Source organism: Pinus tabuliformis, chromosome 1_1, assembly GCF_031772625.1.
Source record: "Pinus tabuliformis cultivar Carrire ecotype Pingquan chromosome 1_1, CPIR1, whole genome shotgun sequence".
Taxonomy (NCBI): domain Eukaryota; kingdom Viridiplantae; phylum Streptophyta; class Pinopsida; order Pinales; family Pinaceae; genus Pinus; species Pinus tabuliformis.
The window spans coordinates 381,807,227-381,822,342 of NC_142297.1; the positions used below are offsets into that span (position 1 = coordinate 381,807,227).

A 15,116-nucleotide genomic window follows, 5' to 3' on the forward strand; every position below is an offset into this window, starting at 1 on the left:
TGCGAAATTTCCACCATCTAAATGACATAAGAGTTTTTCAATGCTGAAATTTATATATACACTCAATAACAATCTATATATACACTCATTAACAAATTTTAAAACATAGAAATCAAAATTTACTGAAAACAATTTCACCAATTGCCACCAAAAACTCCAAAAAGTGATCAAACTCCTCCCAATGCATTTGCGTTACACAGATGTTTCTCATGCATAGGAAACTGCCCTTCTAGTATCCCTCCGTCAGGCCTTTCAAAGAACATGATTGGGTAGTCATAAATATGTGCTTTGTTTATCAATTTCATCAGAGAGCCGATCCACTAGTTTTGCCAAAAAATACGGGCAAATTTTCAATTCCAGACAAAACAAGCCGAAGCTAGCGTGTATTTATGTCTCACAGCTCTGCAAGTATTTATGCCATAACCAGAGCATTGACAATAGATACTAGTGTAAGCTGGCATGCACCACCTTCGAGAACCAACCCATGTTATCCTCTTAAATGCCTTAGAATTTTTAATATTCATACCTTTGTATTGAATTTCTCCCTGTTATATAATGTATAGTTGGACTATGGATGTATCAATTGCAGGCCTTTCTGACTCTGAGTAATAAGCCCTGCTGATCTGATTCTCTCTCTCAATGGCTGGTGCAATAAGAAAATGCTTTGCATGGGCATACTGTATTTTTATGTTCTGCATTGCTTACAAATCTCAGATGTGCCGTTCACAAACTGGTTCAGCAGCTTCTTTTATTTTTGGGGACTCGCTGGTGGATGCGGGAAACAATAACTATATATTCTCTCTATCGAAGGCTGATAATGTCCCTAATGGAATAGATTTCGCCGCTTCTGGTGGGAGGCCTAATGGCCGATATACTAATGGCAGAACCATCCCTGATATCTTGGGTCAAGAGCTGGGAGCAGAAGCATTTCCACCGCCGTACTTGGCACCATCTACTAGAGCCTAGAGGAGATATTTTAGTGAAGGCAGGGGTTCTCTATGCATCAGGAGGTGGCGGAATACTTCAAGATACAGGAAAGCTTTTTGTAAGTAATGTGTATATTAGTAGCATAGATTCATCTAAACCAGTGTGTATATTAGTTGCATAGATTTATCTAAAACTAGATGACCCAGAGAGAATGCAATTTCTAGTAATGTGTGTATATGAGTTACATGGATTTATCTAAATCTAGATTAACTAGAGAGGATGCAATTTATAGACTACTTTTCATGTTCATTTAGTGTTACATTTAAGGTTTCAGTGACAATATTGCCATTGTACTAAAATATCAGGAAACCTCTAAAAAGAAATGAAAAACCTCACCTTGTAGCTCGGCCGGATCATAAGCAGAGTCTGTGGTTCAATGGGAGAAATTGCCGATGAATGGGCAGATTCTCGCTCGCGCTAGCCACGATTCTCGCTCAAACAGCAGCCAAATACGCCAAACAGCAGCTCCAACGGATTCAAGCGGAGAAGCGGAGAAATGGGTAATCTCTCTCTCCACTTTCAAGCCTCTTAGTTTTCTGAATCATGTCATGTGAGATTTCCACTGTTTAGTTCCTGATCGCCTCAAATTTCTATTAAAAACGTTGTCTATAAATCTTCTCTGTCTTTTTGGATTTCTAAGGCTTGGTCCAAACTTTAGCTGAATAATGTAATCTGCAATATTTACAACTCATGGCGTTGGAAACAGCTTTTCCTCATGTCGCAGAGGGCTCTCGTCAACATCCTCATGGTGTAGCGGTATCAGCAGAAAGGCTTTTAGAAGATGTATGGACTCATTTCTTAGAAAGTTAGATAGACCATATCTGATTGTGTGATTTCACTCGAGCCGGAGCGCAGCGCGGTGGACACCATCAACCAAATTTAATAATGACATTAACAGCTCTCAGTGGATTGTAAATGCAACAGGCTCAGAATTTATTTCAATTCGTGAAAGTTGGTGGACCGTGGACGCGTCACGCCAAGTTGCCAACTTACAAGTTACAACATACAGCCACAGACTAGTACTACAGACTACAGTCACTTCATTCGTATAGGCTATTACCGACGGTCCGATCCCGAATCCCGATTCCCGACTTGCAAGCTGGAACTTGTATGTTAAATATATATATAATATATATATATCAAAAAATTATTAAAAAAAAACTTAAAACTTTTCATTTACAAACCTGCCCGTCAAATTGACGGTTTTAAAAATTAATAGCAAGTTACGGTTGACGTGGATATTTGAAATGTGAACGTATTTTACGTGTAAAATAGCTAAAAACGGGCAGACGGGCGTCAAATTTAACCCCTGGTGAGAACAATCTACCGCTTGTCCGTATCTTGCAATGTGATCGAGGTCAATTGCTAGTTCTGGTATGGCATTCAGCGCAGGGTTTCTGCATGGATACGAATGCAGCTCCATTCAAATTTATAGCGAAAACCTAGATATATATACAGACATATATTAATCATTAATTGATTAAGTCTAGGCTATTTATAATTTTCTAACAAAGCCGTGCAATGCCCACCTGGCTAGGTTTAGAATATTGGGAATTATGAAGTTGCCAGGGCTGAGATTGCAGTTATAATGGAGAATACAAATCCAAAGTCCGCGCTCTTCTCCTTCCTTCAGATTCGCCATGAACTCCTGTGCCTTCTCCTTTCCACAAGCATGAACAAGTGGAATATTGTCACGGCATATCTGCTTATAGGAGCTGGGGCAGAACATAAACTCTCGTTGAACAGCGGAAACGGTGCCATCTCCCAGTTGATACAGATGAATACTCTTGATAAGCTCTGAATTGAAATTAAAAAGACCCAAATATCAAGTGACTGAATTTTCAATAAAATTAAAGTAAGAAATAACCAAATGAATTCATTGGGTACCTTCGTTCAGCAAATTCTGAAACACTGCCAAAGCACAGAGATGGAGATGAGAGCGAGAGTTCTCGGAGGGCGAGTAAGACTCCATGGCCATGAAATGCAGGAAAAACTAAGGAAATGATGAGGCTGATGATGATGAAGAAATTTGGTCCACCAGAAAGAAAAAGAAATGGAGTGATTCTCCGGGTCAAGAATTATGCATTGCAATCTTGGCGATTATGCAACAGGGTAATACCAGCGCGCGGGTGACAATTCGAATGGAACCGGAATAAGGAGCTCCCGAACAATACACCGCGGCTGCAATAGCTAGTTTGTCAGGGGATGTCAGGCCCCATTCCCTGCAATCCAAATCCGATATCTTGTCAGGCCGGGGAGGGCGGCCGAGAAGCGGAGAAGGAGGGTGGTGGAGGGTGAAGACATTCCCGGTGGCCGGAGCTGGACGATTTTCCGGCTGGTGCCGGAAAACGGGCCATTCTACCGCCTAGGTAGACTACTCCTATATTATTTAATTAGGTAAACGGCTTCTTTTATCTCATTATCTTTTATCTCATTATTAACCCATGCCTTCATTGGTTGACCTTGCTTTGTTTGTATAATCTCGATGGTCAATTGATATATCCTCCTAGGCTGTATTATCGAATCAACTGTCCCGAGTCTTTCCAGTATCAGTACCAAACAACAGAGAAACCTGACAACTTAACATAAATACATGACACAAATTTTAAAGCATGGAACAATAATTGAACAATAACATATTAAATTTAAAATGTTAAACTTAAAAGCCAATCAAATTATATATAAATATATTGATTTATCTCTTAAAAAAAAATAAGATATAATAACATCCAGCAACCACATTTACCTGCTATTCCGAAACCACATTTACCTATTTAAATTTCATAATTAAACATGTGCATTCTCACACTAACACATCCGACTACAATAAAAGCATTATAATACTGCATATTTGCGGCTCAAAGTTCTTCATAAACTACATTAATATTTTTGGTGCAGTAAGCGCACGCTAAAACATTCTGGTAATTAAAAACATTATGCTACTGGATATTTCCGGCTGAAGTTTCTTGGATGAATTCATAAACTAAATTAATATTTTGTTGCAGTAGGAGCACGCTTATACATTCGGTCAGGCTTGGAATTTGATGTCTTACCGGATGTATTTCCTATTTTAAAACATATTTGACAGTTGCTGTAAATTTTTACCCATCAAATTTGACGTGCCTCATCCATCAATAATGGTCATTTTGACTTTTAATTTGGAATATTTCCTGTCAAAATTTATAATACCCGTCAGAGTTAAAAACACCAAAATTTATAATACAGGTCAGAGTTAAAAACACCAAAATTTATAGTACCAGTCCTAAGTTAAAAACAACAAAACACCAAAATTTATAGTACCAGTCCTAAGTTAAAAACAACAAAATAAGACTAGGCCTCGCGTCATAAGGAAAATGCTTACAGTGCTCACATGACCTGCACGCTTTCCTAGATTTGAGGTCTATAAAAGATTATTTGGCTATAGTCTTTTTGTAGATTTGAACTTTATGAAACTAGATCTGGCCGTGGCAAACTAAGAACAACTAGATTGTAAGTTAGGTGTTACACTCAAACTTTATGAAACTAGATCTCGCCGTGGGAAACTAAGAACACCTAGATTGTAAGTTAGGTGTTACACTTAAACCGACCAACCAGTCTAAGTCAAGAATGTGAATTTAGCTATCCAAGTGTATGGTAGTAGGTGATTGCAAAACACTAAAACTATAATTGCATTTTCTGCTGCGTATAATACTACCATGTATTCACTACCATGTATTCACTACCATGTTATTTTCTTGAAACCCAAGGATAGGTTACTCAAAAAATGTTGGAGGTTTTTACCGAAATTACTGTCATTATTTACATCAAAATCTGCAAGATTTAACAGTTTGCAAGTCCCAAGTAAGTTTCCTTCTTCAATCTGTTTCAATCTCATTCAGTTGCTTTTTTTTTCATTTTTTCTTCCTATTGTACTTGTTTTCTCTGAAATTATGGACGCCCTTGTCAAAATAAATTTCTCCAAAATCTGATATTAGAAAAATAGCTTGTGATTTATTCCATAGTGAAGCTTACAATTACCATCTTGAAAACTGAGAGTCTTGACTTTGACTATTTTTGTTTTTTTGAGTGCCTTTCTTTATTTTGACTATTTTTTATTTTGATTAATTTTGTTTTTTGAGCTTTTCACTAAAGGCTTTGAAATCAACCTTATTTTGACTATTTTTGTTTTTTTGAGTGTCCTTCCTTATTTTCACTAATTTTGTTTTGTGAATTTTTTACTAAAGGCTTTGAAATCAACCTTATTTTTACAGCAGTGAATTTTCCTTTAAAATAAAATAATTATATAGTTATTCAATGAAATTTCTTTTACTATAAAAATAATTATGGAAGATGTTACAAGCTCATTTTTATATAGTGTATCTATTTAGGTTGTGAACCACTTCTAATATAGTTGTATTTAGAGGATGCAACAGGTACTAAGTACATGAATAGAATAAGTAATGGTATTGTCTAGCGTAATGCTCAATAGGAAGAATTACTTTGTGTAATTGGTTGGGCTGTATATTTCGTCTATGTTGTAGAAAGTAATGTGAATTCATTTTTTTATGTTGAGAACACTATAGGTGCATATTAAAATAATTAGTTAACAATGTTCAGATGTAGATGATAAGTTGATTACCTCATAGATCACAGAGTTTGTTTAGTTTAGACATTTTGCAGCTTCATGGTTTTAGGAATAATGTATTCTAAATATGTATAATGGATATCAAATTAGATGAAAGAATATACAAATATTTTAAAAATTATTTAGCTATCATCACTAGATTTATTATTCAATAGTTCATAGATGGTTGAAAGTGAAATTATAGGGATTAAAGTTATCTTGGTATAAATAAAGAGATCTTGGTAAGAATTCAGTACATAAAATATGCAGTGAGTAAATAAAAATGTGTGTGTTCATCTGTAAATAAAATATTTGGTGAAAATAAGCTATAAAGAAATAGTTAAACATGTAATTCTATGTTTAGTAAATTCATATGTGGTAGATTATTAGATTTAAATAAATTATAAAAGGGATAATAGTTGAATTTTTAATATTTAAAAAAAAAAACTTTATCTCATCTACTAGTGGTTGACGAACCTCATCATCTTAACTATATGACTTTCTTTAGTTCTTTTCACATGTCAAAATTTATGTATATAATCAAAACTATTAACTCATAAAGGCTAAAAAGCTTTATAAAATCTTAAAATTATGCTTGTATGCTAGGGGGAAACACAAATGTTAACTTACGAAGAAACAAAGCACTCTAAGAGGGAGATTAAACAAAGTTGAGAAACAAGAGTAGTTTAAAACGAGTTTTTAGATAAGGGAAGGTTGACACTCACAAATTTAGATAGAACTAGGGGGAAACACAAATGTTAACTTAGGAAGAAACTAAGCACTCTAAGAGGGAGATTAAAGAAAGTTGAGAAACAAGAGTAGTTTAAAAAGAATTTTTAGATAAGGGAAAGTTGACACTCACAAATTTAGATAGAACCTCAAAAGAAGAGCGTGAAAAATGCCAAAAGGTCATCAAATTTTCATTTTAGGGGCATAAGAAATTTGAAATTCCAAGCCTCCATTCGGTTATTAAAAAGCATTATACAGCTGCATATTTCGGGCTGAAGTTTCTTCGAAGACTTCATAGACTACATTAATATTTTGGTGCGTTTAGAGAATATGCTGTTCCTTTCAATAAATGATATGCAAGTTGCCAATGGCCTGGCTCCAGGTTCCAGTGTCCAGTAGATACCCCAGATGGCAATTGTCTAAATCCAACTTACAGCGAATAAGATAGGCCCAGTTGGCAATGGCCTAGATTCATCTGACAGTGCAGAGCGCAACTTACAATGCATAGCAGATAACAAACTCGAAATTGGTGAATGGAAATGATGCAAGTTGTATTCAGGTTGGCCCAAACGTGTTGGGATTCGTATACACAACCAAACTAGCGAATTTAAAAATGTATTAAAATTATAATAGAGTTCCAGTTTACTGTTCCCTAATCTTGCCTTACTGGACTTTAGGGGATTGATTTAGTATGGTCAACCAAGCAATAGTACGCAGTACACAATGGGATCAACTGATGACCAGGATGACACTCACAGCCACCTTGATATTTTGAACCGCCCACAAGGAGGAAGACGGTAGGAAGACAGGTTTCCATCTCTTCTGCTCCCTATAAATTGAGAGCGTTCTGCGTCTCATTGCATCGTAGAGTGAGAAGAAAATAGGTAATTATATCAGGTTTTCATTTCTGGAATATATGTTATAATTAGTCCGACTGTAATCTGTTTTAAAAACGACCTAGGTGTTGGGAAGGTTAATGATAATTTTTTATCTCTGTTCCAGTGACATGACAATACCTTAAAAAAACTTTTACATACTACTCCCTACCGCTGATTTTTTTCATTACTGAAGGAAAAAAAAAAAAGACATTCTACCTTATAATTACTCTGAAGTAAAATAATAAAAGCCACCTTCACATGAATAATTAAGTTAATATATTTTTTATAAATTTAATATTTAAATAATTTAAATTTAAAATTTAAGAAATATACATTATTATACATTCGGTTTTGTCTTGACGGCTTATTAATTTGTATTTGACAAAAAGCAATAGTCACTTATCTATGATTTAACATTTGGAATTGATTTTTTATTAATTTTTATTAATTTTTATTATTATTTAAATTCATTTATTTGTAAGTTGATTGGTTGAGGTATTATGAACTTTTTAGTAATTTCTTAATTTATTAGTTACTAATTTTTTTTAGTTTTATTTCCCTTTTATTTATTTTTATGATTTCTTTTCAAAGTTTATGATTGATATTTTTATTTACCTTTTAGATTTTTCTAGAGGTAAAGGCGAAATAAAAAAGCCTATGATTTTTTTTGAATTTTATGACAAAAAAAATCTATAAAAAAAACAATATTAATTGTGATTTTATAAATGATTCCTTATCTAATAAATTTTCTTAGAAAATTAAAAAGATGTGGTAAAAAAGACAAAAAAGTAAAATGTAGTGACAATAAAAACATAGCAAGCCAAAAAAAGTTTCATAGTGATTTTTTTCTTCTGCTTCAGATCTCTTTAAAGCCAGTTGTGTGCATAGTAGAATCTGTGGAGATTCTTGTTCCTCGATGAGCATCCATCTAGTTGTTGAGATCAAGTGAGTGTTATTATTATGGAGGATTTGGTTTAATATTTGTATTTTTTTGGGGGACTTATATACAATTTTTTTGGGTTTTTTTAAATAGGATTAGCTTTAACATTTGCAGGTATATATGGATATAATGAGAGGGATGTTGAGTCAAGAAAAAAATTCCAGAGGTAAGCACATTTATCTCATTTTTTGCCTAGTTAATTGCTTGTTTAATTTCATTGTATCAACACAGTTGTTCACTGCTATTGTTATCACATGGGGTTACGTAGAATGGCTAGCTGATTACTATTTTTCATTACCTTTATGTCTTTTATTTCACATTCTAGTCTTTTCACATTCTAGCCTTTTTGGAAAATAATATAAATAGTTTATTAGGCAAAACGATACCGCCCTGATTTTGGAACCCAACACAAGTTAAATGCCCTTGATCATGAATCAGCCAATAAATTAACTTAATATATAGTAAATTATATTAAGTTAACTATATATTTCTCAGAAAGGGAGCCATATTAATATAAGTATATTCGTATAATAATAGTTATATTCTATATTAGTATTGATAATTTTTTATTTTTTTTTAACTGAAATGGGTATGGATTTTTATTAATAAAGAGCTCCAAATGGCCGAAGCCTTACAATCTTTAGTGTAGGACTTTTACATTTTCCTGTTACAAGCTAATGTCTTTTTCATGGGATGCAAATTTTTCTAGTTCTCCCTCGTTTATGCTCAGTTCTCCTTGGCTCAAAAGACATCCTTTATTGGCATAATAGTCCGCTTCTTTATTTGATTCTCTGAAAATATGGTAGCATTTAAAGGAAGTGAAGACTTGCAGGATATATCTCAGCCTTTGCAGATTCTTATTTAAACTGACATCATTAAATTGACCTTCTGAATGTCTCATTTTGATCAGGATTTCTGAATCGCCGAATGCTTGCAGCTCTCGGTGTTCTCTTTCTTTAGCTATTTGACATGCTTTTGTTAAGCTCAGGATTTCTACTTGATTGTTGGATCGTTGTCCTAGTCCCCAACAAAAGGTTTCTTTGGTGCTTCCGTCAGAAGAGTATATGAGTCCTCCAGCTCCCGCTATCCCAGGGTTCCCTTTTGAGGCACCATCAAAGAAGACTATACTTATTCCTTGCTGCCTCCACCAACTCTGAAATATTTCATCCTTATCTTTTAGCCTCCACTGATGATTGAGTTGGGGTTTTCCAATACTGTGTATTCGTTGGGTTAATGCAAGGGTTCCAAGCCAACTCTTTTCCTCCTACCGCACCGAAGAGTCATCTTTGAGTTTTTGGGAGTTCAAAGTTTCCAGGAGAAGGCCTTTTGCTTTTGCTGCTATCGTGTTGGGTGTCCAGGCTACATTGTTGAATATCTGCTCATTTCTAGCTAACCATAGCTTCCAACACACAAATTTGGGAATGGTGATCCAGATTCTGGCCCATGAGGAGTTGAGGGAGGAAAAAGGATAACAATCTTTCCATGATAAAAATAAGTCCACTATTGAAATTTTAGTGGGGATTGCCGCCTTGATTCCTTGGAGTATGAGTGTCCAAATTTTCTTTGCAAATGAGGAGTCTACAAATAGATGATCCATGGTTTCCATGGCCTCTTTGCATAGTGAGCATCTATGTGGACCTGCTATTTTCCTTTTCAATAAGTTTTCACCAGTCAAAATCTTTTTGTGCATTAATATCCAGAAGAAGAAATTAACCTTGGGCAGTGCCAATGGATCCCATACCTCCATCCAAAACCTTGTAGGGAGAGATCTATCTCTATGTGATTGCAACAACTCGTAACTTTTGGCTCTTGTAGATCCCAACCCCATTTATCCTTTTTGTCTTATGCACTAGAGCTACTTCACGAAGTTCTTCTTTTAGCATTTCTATTTGTTGTGATAAATGATCTGGTATGTTACTAAAGTTCCAACCAATCCAGAACCTAGATTCATCCCATTTTGAGATATCATATATTGTCTTGTCTCCTCTGCTTTCAAGAAGCTCGCAGATTTCTTACAGGCTATCATTCGATGCTAAGGGCGACTGCCCCATTATGTGATTTGTTCTCAACTTGACACGCTTACCATTCCCAGGGATACGATACAGATTTTGGGAGAAGAATCACAATCCTTTGATACACAGTTGCTATAGCAGCATGTTCCTTTTGCTGTTTATGTTTTACAGATTTCTGAGTTTTGCATTTGGTATATACTTATGCCTCAATGTTTTGGTGACAAGGTGATTGGGGTCGCTATAGAGCTTCCATAGTATCTTGCATACTAGAGCTGTATTGGCGAGGTTTGGATCGCGAATTTGAAGGCCACCTTCTCTCATGGTTCTCTTTGTTGTCTCCCATTTAACCAAATGGAATTTGTTATGATTTCCTTTGCCTCCATGCCACAGAAAATATCTCATGATTTTATTAATTTTCCCTGAAGTCGAGTTTGGTTCCATGAGGTAGGATGCTTGATATATTGGCAGAGATGAAAGAACAGATTTTATCAGAGTTAATTTGCGACCATGAGTTATCCATTGACCTCCCCATGCAAAGATTTTTCCTTTAATTTTGTTATTACTCCTTCCCACAAATTGACTCTGTTTGTGCCCAGTGTTAATGGCAGTCCAAGATAATTGATTTTGTCCCATTTTGAGTATCTGTTGAACCCAAAATTGTGAGCTATGTTTTGAGTTTCTTCCTCTTTTGCATTCCAACTATAGACTGTGCTATTTCTTTCACTGATTAGTGCTCCAGTTGCTTTGCAGTAGGCTTGGAGAGTATTTTTGAATGCAAATGCTATTCTGTTTGAAGCTCCGCCTAGCATGAGGGAATCATCCGCGAATAGGGAATGATTTATTGCTTTGAGATCCTTAGTTATTTTCAAACCTGGGGCAGCTCCTACTGTCATGTCCTGCTCCAACTTTCTACTCAACGTATCTACCATTAAAATGTAAAGAAATGGAGAAAGAGGTCATCCTTGCCTCAGCCCCCTCATGGCTTGGAAGAAATCAGCTAGCCTCCCATTTACCAAAGGTGCAATCCAAGGACTTACGGTACAAGATTGGATCAGTTTGACAAATTCTTGGTCGAATCCAAAGGAAAGTAGAACTGGATAGAGGAAGGACATCTTTACTCTATCGAATGCATTGGCCATGTATAACTTGATTAGCGTGCGTTTCTCATCTCTAACGTTGTTGGAGTGCATGGCTTCCTGAACCTAAATTACGTTATCCAGAATGTGCCTCCCATCGACAAAGCCTCCTTGTGAATCTGATATGAGTTTGTTTAGTAGTGGCTTTATTCTGTTTGCGAGGAGTTTTGCAATTATTTTTTATGAAGCATTGCATAAAGAGATTGGCCTAAACCTGTCAAAGGAAGTAGGGTTTGACTCTTTCGGTATTAAAACAAGGAATGTTGAGTTGGTGCTGCCACCCAGTTTTGCTTTCTGAATGAATCCTTCTATCATTCGAATAAGATATGTTTTCGTTATGTCCCAACATATCCTATAGAGGTGGATGGTGAACCCATCTGGCCCAGCGGATTTATCACGATTCATGGACTACATAATTTTGTTGATTTCTTCTGCATTGGTTTGCTTCAACAATGATGCATTGTCCTCTCTAGTGACCAGTGCCGGAATGTTCTTTAGGAATTCTTTGTTGTCTTCTTCACTGTCATCATTCTCTTTACTGTAAAGATGGTAGAAATGTAATGTAGCAATAGATTTTATTTGATCTATTCCCTTGCATGGCCTCTGATCGGAGGTGGTGGTCTCTGTGATGTGATTCCTGGAGAGACAGGCTCTACATTGTTGATGGAAATATGTTGTGTTTCAATCTCTGGCTTCCAGCAAAAGGCTTCGAGACTTTAATCTCCAATAGTCTTCTTCATTTCTGAACGTTTGCATTGGGCTTCTTGCTCCTTTTCTAGCTCTATTTTAGTTATATCTATTGTATCCATTTCACTTTGCAGATTTTCTAGGTGCTGCACTGACTCCATTATTTGATCTTTGGGAGTATTTGATGGGAGTTTACTCCATTCCTTGAGGGCCTTTTTTGTTATTTTTTATTTTTGTTCCCATACATAATTGGGGGAGTCATTGACTGAGGTAGACCATGCTAGTCAAACCATTTCTGCAGAGCCACTCTTTCGATTCCACAATCGGCTAAATCTAAAAGGGATTAGGTCTAGATTTTCTTCCTCCTCTAACATTAGCCGGATGGGTTTGTGATCCGAGGTAAGCTTGGGAAGAATGGTTAATGAGATTAGCCTCCTTTCCATCAACATTGTGCTTTGAACCAAGAACTTGTCCAATTTGGTGGATATGTGGTCTTCCCCTGTCTTGTTATTGGTCTAGGTTTAGAGACCTTTTCTTGGTTTAAATTTCAGTACGTCCCATTGTTGTATCATGTCTTCTACTACATAGATCATCTGATCCTTGCTGGTCTTGCCCCCTCTTCTCTTTTTCATTCATCACTAGATTTAGATCTCTAGCTATGAGTATGTTGTTTGGGGTATTCAGTTCCAAAAACTCATTTAATGTTTTCCAACAGTATTTCTTTCCAGAGTACAATACCGGTACATATAAATTGAATAATGTAATGTTTAACTTACTTGCTATGTGTTTTAGCTCTGTGAAGCTCCATTGTTGTGTGTTGTGGGAGTTGACGAGCCTGAACTAGTCTCCCTTCCATAGGGTTGCTATTCCACCGGAAGAGCCTCTTGCGCTTATTACTTTTCCTACATTCTTTTGCCATTTTTTTTTCCTAATCTCTAAAAGGACCTCCCCTTCTATCTTTGTCTCTTGGAGCATTAAGATGTCTACTGGTTTCACTTTCAGTAGGTATTTGACCGCTTCAATTTTCATCCGGTTCCCTAGGCCTCTGCAGTTCCAAGAGACGATTTTCATTACTTACTGTTAGGGGTGGTTGGGCCTCCTCCTTTTGGCGGCCTTGTCCTTGTACTTTTGCCGATTGAGATTTCTATAGTGGGTTGACTTCCTTGAGTCTTTTTCCTTTCAGCTTCTTCCTCCATTGCTTCTTTGTGCGACTTTCTTCCTGCACTTTTGGCAGGATTTTCTAAGATCTCATCCTCTGATGAGCTTGGTGATTCATGTACTTTCTTTCTTTCTATGTCGGCATAAGAGGGGGAGGGGACTACTTTGGGGGTTCCCATATTTTACCCTTGCTCCTCTGTTCTTTTCCCATTACGAGGGGATTTGGGTTGTCCATCGTAGTCCTTATTTACTTTCCACTCTTCTGCAACCTTACTGGGCTCTGCATTTTGAGATCCTGGTCTTGACATGGGGTTGGAGTTTCCATCTTTTTGTTCTTGCCCCATTGGCCCAGGGTTGTTTTCCTTTGTTATTCTTTTGCTTCTAGGTTTTGTTTTCCCTGCTTTTTGCACTGTGGTCCATTGTTCTCCTTTCGCGTTCTCGCTCTCTTCTGCTTTGCTTTTTTTGCAATGTCTTGCGAAATGGCCGTAGCCGTGACAGTGCTGGCATTTGAAGGGTAATTGCTTGTAGTCTAGCTCCGGGATGTGCATCCAGTGTACTGCAGTAAGTTTAATTGCCTTTGGTAGCCCTACTTCTAGATCAATCTCCACACAGATCCGTGCGCATGAGTAGTGATCCTTCCGCACTGCTTGATAAATATACCTTCTAAGTGAATTACGGATAGCTTGTAGTGATTTTTGATTCCAGCAATGTAAAGGAAGATGAGGTAGGCAGACCCAAATTAGAACGGCATACAACACATCCTGGGCTGGGTCGAAATCATGGATCCATTTGTTCTGGTATAAACCTTGAGGCCCCATGAAGTATGGGCCGTTTTTGAAGATGAGATTTTTATCGTCAGAGCTTTTGAATATGAATACATAGAATCCTTTTCTTACAAAGTGGCTCTTGATTCCTTTTGATATGTCCAATTCCTCTGCACCCAAGCTTCAATGAATTTGGGAGAAGACCAAAGTGTGGTAAACTGTCCTATGAGCCCTCTATCTGCAACATTGACTGCTGATTTGCATGTTTCTGCGATTGGCAATTCCACGATTGGGATGCAGTCCAGCTTTTTGACGAATTTATGTTGAGTCTCGAACAGTGGTCTCTTGAGAGATTCGGCGATGAGCTTCTTGAATGTGAGGAGTTCGGGTAGGGGAGGGGAGGGATCGACACCCCCGCTGGCCTTCATTGGAGCTGCAAACCTGTGAAGAGGTCTCTCTGGTAGTGCTGTCTAGGTCACAGGCTACAGCGTAGCACAACGAGCGTTAAAAATTGCTATGAGACATAGTATTGATAAATTATTAATACTAATATAGCTATAGTAATATAATATTTATAATTATTAGGTTAATATATTATTATATACTATAATAATAATATTTCTATATATTATTAACTTCTATATTAATAATATATAATATAATATATTAATTAACTATTTGGTATAATATATATTATTATAATAATATATTATTAATAATAATAACTAAATATATTAACATTATATATAACTATTCAGATGCTTATTAGTTTGTTTTTACCAAAAATATTTTAACTTTACCAATTGGATTTCTACTTTTTTATTATTATTTAAATTTATTTATTTGTAAATTGATTGGTTGAGGTTTTATTATGAGCTTTTTAGTAACTTTTTAATTTATTAGTTACTATTTTTTTTAATTTTATTTCCCTTTTATTTAATTTTATAATTTTTTTTTTTTTTTTAAGTTTATGATTGACTTTTTTTTATTTAACATTTAGATTTTTTAGAAGTAAAAGGGAAACAAGAAAGCTTGTGATTTTTATGATTTTTTATTTTATTTTTATGAAAAAAACCTATAAAAATGTCAATATTAATAGTGATTTTATAAATAATTCCTTATCTAATAAATTTTATTAGAAAATTAAAAAGATGTGGTAAAAAAGAAAAAAAAACTAAAATGTAGTGGCTATAAAAACATAGCAAGCCAGAAAAGGTTTCAT

At 35.8% G+C, this 15,116-nt stretch overlaps 1 protein-coding gene and 1 pseudogene across 1 annotated transcript; one reads left to right on the forward strand and one right to left on the reverse strand.

Annotated features, from left to right (window-relative positions):
• The first annotated feature begins 639 nt into the window (after positions 1-639).
• LOC149213236 (GDSL esterase/lipase At5g41890 pseudogene) lies at positions 640-966 on the forward strand (annotated as a pseudogene).
• Positions 967-2,356: 1,390 nt separating this feature from the next.
• On the reverse strand, positions 2,357-3,184 carry LOC149213237 (protein RKD5-like). The gene is made up of 3 exons (XM_089391968.1): positions 2,875-3,184; positions 2,517-2,784; positions 2,357-2,429 (listed from the first exon to the last, which is right to left on the reverse strand). The coding sequence occupies exons 1-3, from the start codon at positions 2,963-2,965 to the stop codon at positions 2,417-2,419; spliced, it is 372 nt and encodes a 123-aa protein (XP_089248094.1). The 5' UTR covers positions 2,966-3,184; the 3' UTR covers positions 2,357-2,416.
• Between the last annotated feature and the right edge of the window lie 11,932 nt (positions 3,185-15,116).